Source organism: Myxine glutinosa, chromosome 4 (assembly GCF_964187855.1).
Source record: "Myxine glutinosa chromosome 4, kmMyxGlut1.1, whole genome shotgun sequence".
Taxonomy (NCBI): domain Eukaryota; kingdom Metazoa; phylum Chordata; class Myxini; order Myxiniformes; family Myxinidae; genus Myxine; species Myxine glutinosa.
In genome coordinates this window covers 159651977-159665455 of record NC_136264.1, presented here as the reverse complement: position 1 = coordinate 159665455, position 13479 = coordinate 159651977, and the positions used below count along the sequence as shown (strand labels likewise).

The 13479-nt window shown below is 44.7% G+C and overlaps 1 protein-coding gene across 6 annotated transcripts in view; it reads right to left on the bottom strand.

Moving 5' to 3' along the window:
* The window catches only part of ZSWIM8 (zinc finger SWIM-type containing 8), a 391013-nt gene that overhangs the window by 257736 nt on the left and 119798 nt on the right, over positions 1–13479 (bottom strand). For 5 of the 6 annotated variants that reach the window (XM_078776666.1, XM_078776668.1, XM_078776667.1 and 2 more), the window contains one exon: positions 10838–11037. The exons of the other annotated variant lie outside the window; for it this stretch is intronic. In XM_078776666.1, the coding sequence (XP_078632792.1) occupies positions 10838–11015 (178 nt within the window). In that variant the 5' untranslated portion in view covers positions 11016–11037. The remainder of the gene's footprint in view (positions 1–10837; positions 11038–13479) is intronic. 6 annotated transcript variants of the gene reach the window in all.

The window sequence follows — 13479 nt, the reverse complement described above, 5'->3', positions numbered from 1 at the left end:
CAGCTGGGGCTAGTGGAGTCGTGGTCCTCGCAGGGGACGGAGGGATTAATGGTGGGTCGCACCCTCGTAGACACCCGTGGGCCTATGCTGGCAGTCAGGCTGCTCAACTTGTCCGACAGCCCCCGCACTGTAAGGGGCGGAGCCATCGTAGCCAAATGCAGTAGTGTAGTAGAGGTCACCGGAGGAGGTGGATCCACATGCTTGCCAGTACAGCCGGAAGGAGGGCAAAATTTGGGGAAATGTGATTGGTCAGAGGGAGTGCGGGACATGATATATATATATATATATATATATATATATATATATATATATATATATATATATATATATATATATATATATATATATATATATATATATATATATATATATATATATATATATATATATATATATATATATATAGATATATATATATACATAGATATATATATATATATATATATAGATATATATATAGATATATATACAGTGGTACCTCGGCTTACGAGTGCCCCAACGTACGAGTTTTTCGGGATACGAGCCGTCGCTCGGGCGGTTTGTTGCTTTGGGATACGAGCCGAGATCCGATGTACGAGCTCAAAAAATTTATTTTTTTGAATTTTCCGGTTGTGGCTTCCGGTTCCGGTCACGTGGTTATCTTGCCGTGAAAGCATCTCTGCTTGGATATAAAACACGCAATCGTCGAAATACATTAGCGAGGAATCTCCTTGCTCCAGCCGGTGACGTCATCGGCGGGGATCCCCGCCTCCAGAGTGGCTGGTCACGTGACCGCCAAAGCGTGTCGCGCGTGCGGGTGTAATGAGCTACACCTGTGGATCACGTGACCACGGAAGCACGCCTCGCTTGAGAGGCATGGCTTTCGGTTTGCGTTTTGCTTTATAAGGCGCGATAAATGGGCTTTTGAGTGTTAGCGGTTCATGGCGTTGACGGTTCATGGCGGTTCATGGCGTTGACGGTCAAAAACCCATTACATCAATTTTACCAGGCAATGTACAGTAAGTACAGTGGACACCAAATGCACGGTGGAAGGCTAGAAGTAGAAGATCGTCCACGACAAGTGAGAATAAGCCATACTTTGGAGATGACGTCATTCGCTGGTCCGATAACCAAAGATGTGGTATAAAAAACCAGGTGAGCTAACAATGCAGCAATGAAGGAATTCGGCCAAGGCACCGGCACACAACGACCTACCTACATCGAAAGACTCAATGCCAATGGTGACAGAAGCCAAGACGGCCGGCTTAAACACCGCCGAAAGACCACGGTGTACCAACTTACGATGCAGAACATCTTGCACTTAATATGATGACAACAGGTGCCATCCTCTGACGTACCATTACAGGTACAGGTACAGTACACGTGAGCACAGAGCAAAAGTTCACTGAAACCGAGATTAAGAAAAAAGAAAAAACACCTCGTGGTCCGTGCTCGATATCCGAGTTTCAATCTTTTCAAACACATGATGCTCTCGGTCACGGTATCTCCTGCGAGCTGCTTCTCCTTCAACCACACAAACAACAACTTCTCCATATCTTCATGGATAGAGGTCCAGTTTATTTCTTTACATTCTCTTGTATTATGTACAGTATATACGAGGTCGTGCTTGTTTATACATTATTTGTTATTTATAAAGTACATTTTTGTTATTTAAAAGCACCTAACAAAAAAAATTGGTGTTTTTTTTTTGAGGCTGGAACGGATTAATAGCATTTCAATGCATTTGAATGGGAAAATTTGCTTTGACTTACGAGCGATTTGGCTTACGAGCTCCGTCACGGAACGGATTAAACTCGTAAGCCGAGGTACCACTGTATATAGAGATATATATATAGAGATATATATATATATATATATATATATATATATATATATATATATATATATATATATATATATATATATATATATATATATATATATATATATACAGTGGAACCTTGACTTACGAGTGCACCAACTTACGAGTTTTTCGAGATACGAGCCGTCGCTCGGGCGGTTTATTGCTTTGAGATGCGAGCCGAGATTTGAGTTACGAGCTTTCGCCACCCGCCACCAGGTGGGTTCCGGTCACGTGGTTATCTTGCCGTGCAAGTATCTCTGCCGTATATCGCTGCTGCTTTGTTTTCGCATTTTGGTTATTTTGGAAAATTTCTTAGTTTTAACCATGGGTCCTAAGAAATTGAGTGCCAAGGGAAGAGAGGATGATGTGCTTGGATATAAAACACGCAATCGTCGAAAAACATGAGCGAGGTGTGCGTGTTGTCGACTTGGTGAGGCGGATGTGAAGGCAGCTGAAGATTTTATTATAACTGAGAAGAAGAAGAGGATGATGTGCTTGGATATAAAACACGCAATCGTCGAAAAACATGAGCGAGGTGTGCGTGTTGTCGACTTGGTGAGGCGGATGTGAAGGCAGCTGAAGATTTTATTATAACTTTTGCCGAACTGATAGAAGCCGAACGATACATCCCCCAGCAAATCTTCAACTGTGACGAGACAGGGCTCTTCTGGAAAAAGATGCCGAGGAGGACGTATATAACGGCAGAGGAGAAGAGCATGCCAGGCCACAACTTGTTCAGAGTGCCGGCGCTAGCTCGCCTTCTCTTTGTGGAAAACACGGTACTGAGAAGAAGAAGAGGATGATGTGCTTGGATATAAAACACGCAATCGTCGAAAAACATGAGCGAGGTGTGCGTGTTGTCGACTTGGTGAGGCGGATGTGAAGGCAGCTGAAGATTTTATTATAACTGAGAAGAAGAAGAGGATGATGTGCTTGGATATAAAACACGCAATCGTCGAAAAACATGAGCGAGGTGTGCGTGTTGTCGACTTGGTGAGGCGGATGTGAAGGCAGCTGAAGATTTTATTATAACTTTTGCCGAACTGATAGAAGCCGAACGATACATCCCCCAGCAAATCTTCAACTGTGACGAGACAGGGCTCTTCTGGAAAAAGATGCCGAGGAGGACGTATATAACGGCAGAGGAGAAGAGCATGCCAGGCCACAACTTGTTCAGAGTGCCGGCGATAGCTCGCCTTCTCTTTGTGGAAGACACGGTGAGATCCTTAACATCCAACAACTAATGGGACGCAAACGGGGCGCCCAGTTTAGCGGTACACACATTGATGAATCACCCTGCCTGTGATTCACCCATGACAGGTTATAGCTGGGTCGGGATTCAAACCCAGGCTGGACAGTTTAGACTTTAGAGTCAAGTGTGCGTACCTCCAGTCCAGGCCATCCTGCCAACTTGTATGCTGCATACAGGTGAAATATAAAGCGCGAGATATTTTTATATATACTGCATATTTTAAAAAAAATTGGTGTGGTTTTTGGCGGGCTGGAACGGATTAATAGCATTTCAATGCATTTTAATGGGGAAATTTGATTTGAGAAACGAGCAAATTGAGTTACGAGCTCGGTCACAGAACGAATTAAACTCGTAAGTCAAGGTTCCACTGTATATATATATATATATATATATATATAACAGTGTGTGTGTGTGTGTGTGTGTGTGTGTGTGTGTGTGTGTGTGTGTGTGTGTGTGTGTGTGTGTGTGTGTAATGTTACCAATAGACTCCTAAACGGAGAGGCTTACGTGCTTGATATTTGGCATCGACATGGCCATTGAGCCTGGGACGAACATGGCCGAACTCAAAATATTTGACGATCCATATTTTTTATTCATATTTACCTCAGCGCATTTCAGCACACGGAATCAACGGAATCAGAGCAGGTGGGCGCTGATTCGCTCAGAGCGATCACGTGATGACGCTATGACGCTATGAACGATATGACGCTATGACGCTATGAACGCTATGACGCTATGAAAAAAAAAATCGCTATGATGCTATGAAAAAAAAAACCGCTATGACGCTATGAAACGCTATGTCGCTGTGAACGCTATGAACGATATGACGCTATGAAAAAAAAAATCGCTATGACGCTATGAAACGCTATGATGCTATGAAAAAAAAACTCACTCGCTTTGCCAAGGGGCTCGCTCCCCCCCCCCCACCCCCCCCGTTCCCCTCCCCTCCCCTTCCCCCTCCCCCTCCCCTCCCCCGCCCGGCAATGCCGGGTACTTCTGCTAGTATATATATATATATATATATATATATATATATATATATATATATATATATACACACTGTAACCCCGACATAACGAACTGCTCGGGAGACATTAAAAAAAAGTTCGTTATTTTGAAGTGTTCGTAATACTGAATAACGAACGAATCACCATACTATCACACCTATTCATATGCAAAACAACAAACTCTTTGTATTGTTCATTCATGCACATTTTATTGTTCGATTGTACGAATAAAAAACTTTAAAAAGCATTGCTGTTGTGTCATTGTTTAAAAGTTCATGTATAAATAAAATGTTCAAGTACATGTAATATTCACTGAATGTTCAATTTACTGCGTGAAGAAACTGGTAATCTTGGATCGTTTACTCTTGGAGGTGGCGTTTTCTTTGCGTGCATAAGATAATAGCTGACGGAGCTGTAAAACTTTAATGCTGTCGACTGGTTGCCCTTCAAACCAGGAAAGTGCTGTTTCAAGTCCAGCAATTACATCAGATGTTGCTGGAACTTCTTGTGGTTCGGTTCATTGGTGTCATCAGAGTCACTTTCGATGTCACACTGCAGTGTTGTTTCACGAACGGAGGCGATAATTTCTTCATCGGTCATCGAACTGGTCACGGGAACGTCTTCATCGACGTCCACCCACAATCTTGCAAGGTTATCCAAATCTTCGCCATTAACTTCAGCAATGTGCTGTAAATCTCAGCAATCTTCAGCAATGTGTGGTATGTTGGCAGCTCGTTGTTGTTTGAACCATAGATAGACTGCCTGATCGAGATCGCCGTCATTCGCCTGCCGCATTTTCTTCCGCTTCAAACCATCTTGTTGACTGCATTTGAGGACAAATTCCCGTAACTCCTTTTCCTTTCCTTTGAACGTTGATATGCTGCTCTTAGGAATGCCGTATTCTCTGGAAAGGTTTGCTGCTTTCTCACCAAGACTGAGACGATCAATGATACGGAGCTTGTCTTCAACTGACAAGATCTTGCGTTTACGGGACGGTGTAGCCATATTGATTTGCCTTACGTTAAACAATAGAATCTCATTAAATATGCGGGGGACAGGAAGTTCGTTCGTTATATCCGGAAGTTCGTAATAGCGGGGTTCCAGTGTGTGTATATATATATATATATATATAGATAGATATATATATATATATATATATATATATATATATATATATATATATATATATATATATATATATATATATATGAAAGGTGCGACGGGTGTAATATGTTTCAGTCGTTGAAATCACACCTTGGTCGAGTGGCTGGATCAGGCAGGTGGTGTTCGGTGGCAGGAAGATCACCTCGACGTTTGGATGAGCAATGTCCAGGTCCCCGGGGTGGCCAGAAGAGTTGTCAACGAGCAAGAGAACCTTGAACGCAAGGTTTTTGGCTGCCATTTACCTCTCCACCTAAGCGATGAAACAGTTATGGAACCAGTCAATGAAGATTTCTGCCGTCACCCAGGCTTTGCTGTTGGTCCTCCAAAACACAGGCAGAGTTTGCTTTTTCTTGCCCTTGAGAGCACACGGGTTCAGGGAACGGTACAGCATCATGGCTTTCAGCATGAAGTCCCCTTTTGTGTTTGCGCAGAAGTGGTCCTTGGCAGCCTTGAATCCTGATGCTGTCTCCTCGCACTTCGAGGTGAAAGTTCTCGTGGGCATCTTTTTCCAGAAGAGGCCGGTTTCATCAGCATTGGAGACCTCTTCTGGGAGGTATCCCTTCTGTTTGATCAGCCTCGCAAGTTGAGCAGGAAACATTTTTGCCGTGTCTTGGTCCACGGAGGCAGGCTCCCCTGTGAGATTCACATTTTTGAAACAGTACTGCTTCTTGAAATGATGGAACCATCTCCTGCTTGCTGTGAATGAACTCGCGCCACTTGTACCATCATCACTCGGTGCATCACTAGCGCTGGCACTACGTGTGCCAGCGCCAGACTGATGAATGTAAATAAGTTACGCCTTTGCGCAAATGAAAGGTCCACTCCTCGATCCATATACTGAAAGCCTTCTCCACCCTATGTGGACATCCCGGACATGGGTGAACACCTTCGTACACAATGCAGCGCTCGCTGCAATACTTCCACGAATCGCCTTATCATTCTTCTGTCTGCAGAGAACGGTGGATTCATTGACACCGTAATGCCTGCCCACATGGGCCACACTCTCGCCTTTCGAAAGATGGTCGAGCAGCTCCAATTTGTTTCTCAAGGTCATCACTTTTTTCTGCCTCTTGGTAGTCGACGCATCTCCGGCACTGGTTTTGCACTTGGGAGCCATGATTGAACGATGAGCAGAGCGAGAGGCAAAAACGCAGGTCAAAGCAACAGGACAAGAAGAATAATTGAGACCCAGGACACAGTGGGTATATGTACGAATGCGGGCATTGTGGGAAAGTTGCGGGAGGGGTGAGTAGTCTGTCCATTGTTTGTGTGGGATGTTATTGGATGATGCCATATTGAGCAGTTATTAATTACAGTAATATATTTAACGAAGCCTTTTCATTCTATCAACTCGAGGGGGATGACTTACTTACGCAGCTGGTAGGACATCCCGCGAAACTCGCTTATAGTGTGGCTAAAATGTGTGGCTGTGAAAGCCGTGAAAACATGAAGCACACGGCCGCTAATGTAGACGTAGATCATATGGTCGATACGATGGTGTTTTTATTCTGCACAGTAACTCGCGGGAGATGCCGTGTTTTGCAGCTGGTGGGACATCACGCAAAGCTTGCTTATAGTTTGGCTAAAATACATACTGTAATTTAATGTCGCCATCAATGTAGAAGCAGGTCATGCTCACGGCTCGTGGAAGATGTTTTTTTGCGTATGTTCAGCTGCTTTGTGCGTGGCTGGTGAAAGATGGGTTTTACAACTGTGTCATGCTTGTGGCTCGTGCAAAACAAAATTGCGCTTGCGAAAAATTGCGGCATTCACGGGACACATGGCCGCAAATAAAGAAGCAAGTCACAATTTATCAACTATGTATACACGGAACCCACGAATATATATCAGCTCTACCTCTATTCCTCAACCAATCTGCTCTCTTTGTCAATCTCTCTTTCCCCATCTGCACCAAGTGTCCAGCCCATCTCACCAATCTCCCCGTCAAGCTCATCTGCACATAAATCTCCCTCAGTTCATCAATCCTCTTCACTCCCACAAAGCCAACATAAGATCCTCCTGACCCAGTTGTTCTCACACACCTGCAGCCTCTTTTGTTGTCTCTCTGTCAGTGCCATTGTTTCCACATCATAAAGGTAGGCTGGCATTACACACAACATCAGAAACTTCACTTTAAATTTCATTGACATCTTTCTGTCTGCCATTAATCTCTCCATGCATTCGCACCCACGAAAATCGACCTCCACACCTCTGCCTCCGACTTACCATCCCTGATACTCAAACCTATTGCCCTGTCTGATCTCCTTCCCCTACAACAACAACATGCATTTTAAAGGCCATTTTCCCTGCTAGAGCGGGGGTTAGCCTTGCGGTCCCCATGACAATCTTCTCCATTTTGCCCTATTTTCTGCATCTCTCCTTGTTAACCCCCTTCCCCGCATTTCTTCTTCCACCATCTTTAGCCAAGTCTTTCTCGGTCTTCCCCGTTTTCTACTTCCTTCTACATTCATTTCCATCACTCTTCTCAACCAGTCACTTTCATCCTTCCTCAATACATGACCAAACCATCTCAACCTGTTCCTCTTCACAGCATCAATCACAGGCTCTATTCCCATCATCTTTCGCAATTCATCATTTGTCTTCCTCTCTCTCAACGATACTCCGCACATCCGTCGAACCATTCGCATTTCCACCCTTTCCAACCTTCGTTGCTGCTCTACGTTCATTACCCATGTCTCGCTCCCATAAATCATAACACTTCTCACACATGCAGCACACACCTTTCCCTTCAGCTTCAACGACACTCCCCTCATCATCAGCACGCCACTCAATTCCCGAAACTTCTTCCATGCACATCTCACTCGAGCAACCGTTGCCGAGTCTGATCCACCTTCTCCATTCAGCATGTCTCCGAGGTAGCTTCACGCCGTCTCCAAGATCCAACTCAACATTTCCTCCATCTGCAGCCCCCTCTGTGCACACCTTACATTTGAATGTAGCTGCCACACTGGTTAATGACCCTCTCAGACCACTACATTTTTGATGAACCCACTCAGCGCACATTGTACACTGAATGGAGTTCACTCCGACACCCTTCCTACACACAGCACAGGGCCACTTCCCAGTTCTTTCCACCTCACCACATGCTTTACCACTTGCCATCACCTTCGTCTTTCCGATATTCACCTTCAGACCTTTTGTCTCCATACATTCCTTCCACGTGTTCATCTTTTCCTTCAGTCCATCCATACTTTCCGCAATCAACACCAGATCATCTGCATACAACAACTCCCACGGTAAACCCTCCTTTACGTTCTGAGCCAGCACCTCCATCACAGCTACAAATAGTAGTGGACTTAGTACCGACCCCTGATGCACTCCCACCTTCACCTCAAACTCACCACTGTTCCCGTCCTTCGTCCTTACAGCTGTGCGTGCTCTTTTGTACATTGCCATCACTACTCTGATCAACCATTCCTCCACTCCTAACTTCCTCAATGCTCATGTCAATACTTTGCGTGGACCCCAATCGAATGCTTTCTCCAGATCAACAAACCCAAGAAACAACTTCTTCCTCTTCTTCATGTACTTCTCCTGCAACTGCCTCACAATGAAAAGCACGTCTGTCGTTCCTCTTCCTGGCATGAATCCAAACTGCATTTCGTCGATCTTCACTTTCTTCCTTATCCTCCTCTCCAACACCCTTTCCAATACCTTCATTCCATGCTCCAATAACTTTATCGCTCGGTACGAGCCACACTCCAGAGGGTCACCTTTCCCCTTGTATAGAGGGACGAGGGTACTCAGTTCCCAATCCACTGGAATGCGGCCTTCTTTCACCACCAGATTACAGATCTCTGTCATTCTCTTCACACCCCAACTTCCTGCCGCCTTCAACATATCTCCCACAACTCCCGTCGGCCCTCCCGCTTTTCTACCCTTCATTGCTTTTATCGCTTCCTCAACTTCCTTCTCAGTTATCCTCTCTGCCGGTCCTAAAACTGGGTTACTCTCTATGTTGCCATCCCATTCATTCTCTGTATTCAACAGCATTTCCATATATCTTTTCCATCTTCCTTTAATTCCATCTGGGTCCACAACGATTTGTCCCACTTCATCCTTCAAGCAACTCACCCCCATCACATCACACCTCTCTTTCGCTATCTGCTTTGCAATCCTGAATACTGCTTTCTGACCCTCTTCCGAATCCAAGCGTTCTCCGAACATTTTCCTACATGCCTCCTGCGCCTTTGCTACCTCTTTCTTTGCAGCCTTCCTGGCTGCCTTATAACTTTCATGCTCTGCTGTTTCTGCTCCCGTACCCCTTTGCCTTCTGCCACTCCTTGAACTTCTTCCTCTTCTCGTCAATCCTCTTTCCAACTTCATCATCCCACCACCATGTTTCCGAGTGCCTCGGTGGTCCTTTTGTCCATCCACATACCTCACCAACGGCTCCCAACAGACTAGCTTTCATTGACATCCAACCACTTTCAAGCTCAACCACATCATCCTCGACCCTACTCAGCCTCTCTTTTAATGCCTCCCTTACTGTCACCTGTTTCAACCTCCACACCTTCATTCTCGGTTGGTACTTCACCCGCCAAGCTCTCCTCGCACCTTTCACCCTTACGTTGCAGACAACCAAGTGGTGCTGTGAAACAGCCTCCTCCCCCGGGATCACCTTTGTGTCCCGGAGGTGCCCCCTATCTCGCCTACGCACCATCAGGTAGTCAATGGTTGTCGTCGACCCACCTGACGTGTATGTAACAAGCTTATTATCCTCTTTCTGGAACTGAGTATTACAAATCAACAAATCAGTCCATCAGCAAACTCCAAAATCCTTTCACCTTCTCCATTTCTCACACCATATCCGTAACCCCCATGAACTCCGTCAAAACCATCCATACTCCTTCCCACATGTCCATTTAGGTCTCCTCCTACCACAACAACTTCCTCATCTTTCACGTTTTCCATCAGCTTCTCTATCGCACACCAGAACTTGTCCTTCTCTTCATCGCTTCGACCAACCTGCGGAGCATATCCCGAGATGACGTTCACCAAGAGCTTTCCAATCATCATTTTCACCATCATCAACCTATCACTCACTCTTGTCACACTCACCACACTGTCTACAAACTCCTCAGAAAACAGGACACCAACACCATGCATGCCCTCCAGGCACCCTTGCCACACAAACTTGTATTTCTGTCCCTGCCTACCCTTCACCATTCTCACACCACTTCCCTTCCATCTCGTCTCTTGCACACAACATATGTGCACTCTTCTTCTGACCAATACTTCCACAACTTCTCCTGATCTCCCTGTCATTGTCCCTACATTCCATGTCCCAAACCTCAGAAACCGATCTCCACTTCGGGCTGTACCCTGCCCACATGTAGTTGTAATTGTCATGGTTCTCTTTTTGAGGCAATGTTTTTATGGCCGGATGCCCTTCCCCTCTAACCCGATATTCAATTTCTTTTCTCTGCTGCCCAACCCATATGACCTTGGTCTTCTCCATACTCATCTTCAGCCCATACTTCCAAACTGATAAAATAATGGTAAAATAGTAAACAGGTATAAAGAGAAAGGGAAGGTTGATGCTTTTACCTTTAAGGCGAATAGTTGGAGAATTGGGACCAGCAGATTGCCGCTTCCATCCACGCCAATTCTGGCAGAGCGACTCAGGTTCAGAAATCCAGGAACATAAAGAATCTTCCTCAAAACGATCGCTGTCTTCAAAAGAAAAGCGCTCGGTCTCATCCCATTCAGCCAGCATAAGATCCATTCTTGTTTTTCAGCCAAGGTACCTGTCAACATAGTGCTCAGTCATATATGTAAAAGCAAGCTTAATCTTTAAATGTAAAAATACCCTTCCATATACAACAACACTCTCTAATAGGTGTTGGAAATAAGCAATTTAAAGATGGGTGTTAAATGCAAGTTTTTGCCTTTAGGATTCATCAGCAAAATAAAAATGTATATACTTCAAATGCAAGAGAAACACATTCAACTACAACTGTAAGAGCGGAATAAAAGCAGCAAAAGTGATTAGAAATGTCCTCAATATCTACTCGAAGAAAATAAAACAACAACTCATGACTTTTACAAGCGGAATTGCAAAGAACCGGTGGATTCATTGTCTATTAGTGCAAAGGAGTTAAAAACAAGACAATAGTCTAATAACGGTAGCTAGGCATGGATCTGCTGAATGGAGGATCTGCTGTCCCCCTGTCATGTGACCAAATCCTCAGTTCTAATTGGTGGAGGTTTGTGAGGGGCATACATACATACACCGGATGGACAGACAAATACTATTCCAGAGGGCATTGCCCTACAGGCTATGCCGTAAAGATATGGCTGCCAAGCCACATGACCGATGGAATAATCTATTTATTTTTATTGACCAATTTATCCCTTTATCACGCTCAATAAATGTCATACTGATCGGATCAAACATTCTACTTGTCAATGTATGACGTCATAATGAAGGCACCTATGACATCATCATTAACATATGTTATTTATTCCCCATGGGGAGTACTTTACAATGAGCCATCCTTAAATTTTTTCCATCGAGTGGTTTCAGAGATATAGAGATGCAAAGTTTTTCGTTTTTTCCAAAATGGCGCTCATACCACGTGACCTATAACGTTATATTGATCATTCAAAAATTATACAAGCTATGGCGCTCCTCGGGTGAAATGTTTGTGTCAATCAGACCAACGGTAGCAGAGAAAACAAATTTTAAAGGGAATAAACCTGCAAAATGCCGGCGGAAGGGACATACATACATCCGGTTATGTCGGTGGGGTAGTGATATGTAGAGTCAGGTAGATTTGTGTCGGTAACATGCTCCGACTGTCGTGAAAAAGAAGAACCGTGTATACATAAAGGTATACACGAGAAAGTATACAAAGTATACAAAATATACAAAATATACAAAATACATAAAAGTATACAAAGAAAGAATGTAAAATATAAAAAGAAGAAGATAAAAAGCAAATATATAAAAAGAAGAATCATGTATACAAAAAAAACAAAAAAAAACTACCATCGTGTAAGAGGTAGAGTCCCTGTTTAGCCCGGATGTCGGATTAAGGTGCATCTTGGTCCCCATTACAAGGAATGGGGCATGTTAAACTAGTTATACGGATTATGTTAACTACTACCTTGTTAGTCAAACCTCTGTAATCTATCCTTTGTCGTTTATGGCACCGCACCATAGACACTAGTTAGAATTGCCATTAAACTACATGAAATAACAATAAAAACCAACCGGAAGCCAGCCATCAAACATGAGGGCCAACAATCCTGCCTGGCAGACACACATCGGTCGAGCAGGCCAAGCCACACCGAAAAGGGCAGTGATTGGGTGGGAGTTGACCAATGGAAAGGCCAGGGTAAGAAGGGACTCGCTGATTGGCTAGGCCGGGGTAGGAAGGGACTCGCTGATTGGTGAAGGAAGGACGAAGAGGAAGCAGCGCGCTGATTGGCAAGGTTTGACCGATGACGTCAGAAGCAGACTGCGTGTGGATTGGTGGAGAGCTGAGCATGCAGTGGTGGTCTGCGGGAATTGGTGGAGAGGCACAGATGACGTTACGAGACGGTCAATAAAAGAACTCTCTTGCTCTCTCTCGCCTTCTGCTTGCCCTTTCTTGCCTTCTCTCTCTCTTGCCCCTCAAACCTTCCTCTGCCCTCGACTCCCTTCTCTTGGTTCCGTAATTTGGTGGAAGACAGCTGCGTTTGGACAACGGGCTCCAGGAAGCGATCAGACCGACCGGGTTCAGAGGCGCCATCGGGAGACGTGCAGAGGGAGCCGGAAGAGCCACGGCCTGAGAAATGTGGTTCTCCATGCGTGGATGATTGTACGAGCACCGCAGCGTGAACGGGTGCAACGAGGCTCTATGGGACTACTTATGCGTATCCTGACATTCCCTTATGCATATCCTGACATTCATCCCCTTCTGCCACAATTTAAATCTGGGCCTTGGTGATCTTTCCTCCAGACCAAGTCTTCCATGTCAAACTCTTAAAATCTAGGCTGGCTGCTCACCTCACTCTATCCATCCTCTCCTCTCTCACTTGTGGAGCATCATTCCTGAGAATGATTACTCACATTGTTCCCTCCGATACTTCAATGACCACCATCTCAGGTTATCCACTATCCATATACACATGATCTTTTCTATCCTCATTAACCCACCACTCTCTTCCGATCTACTTGTATGTTGCTATGTTTCCTTCCCTCT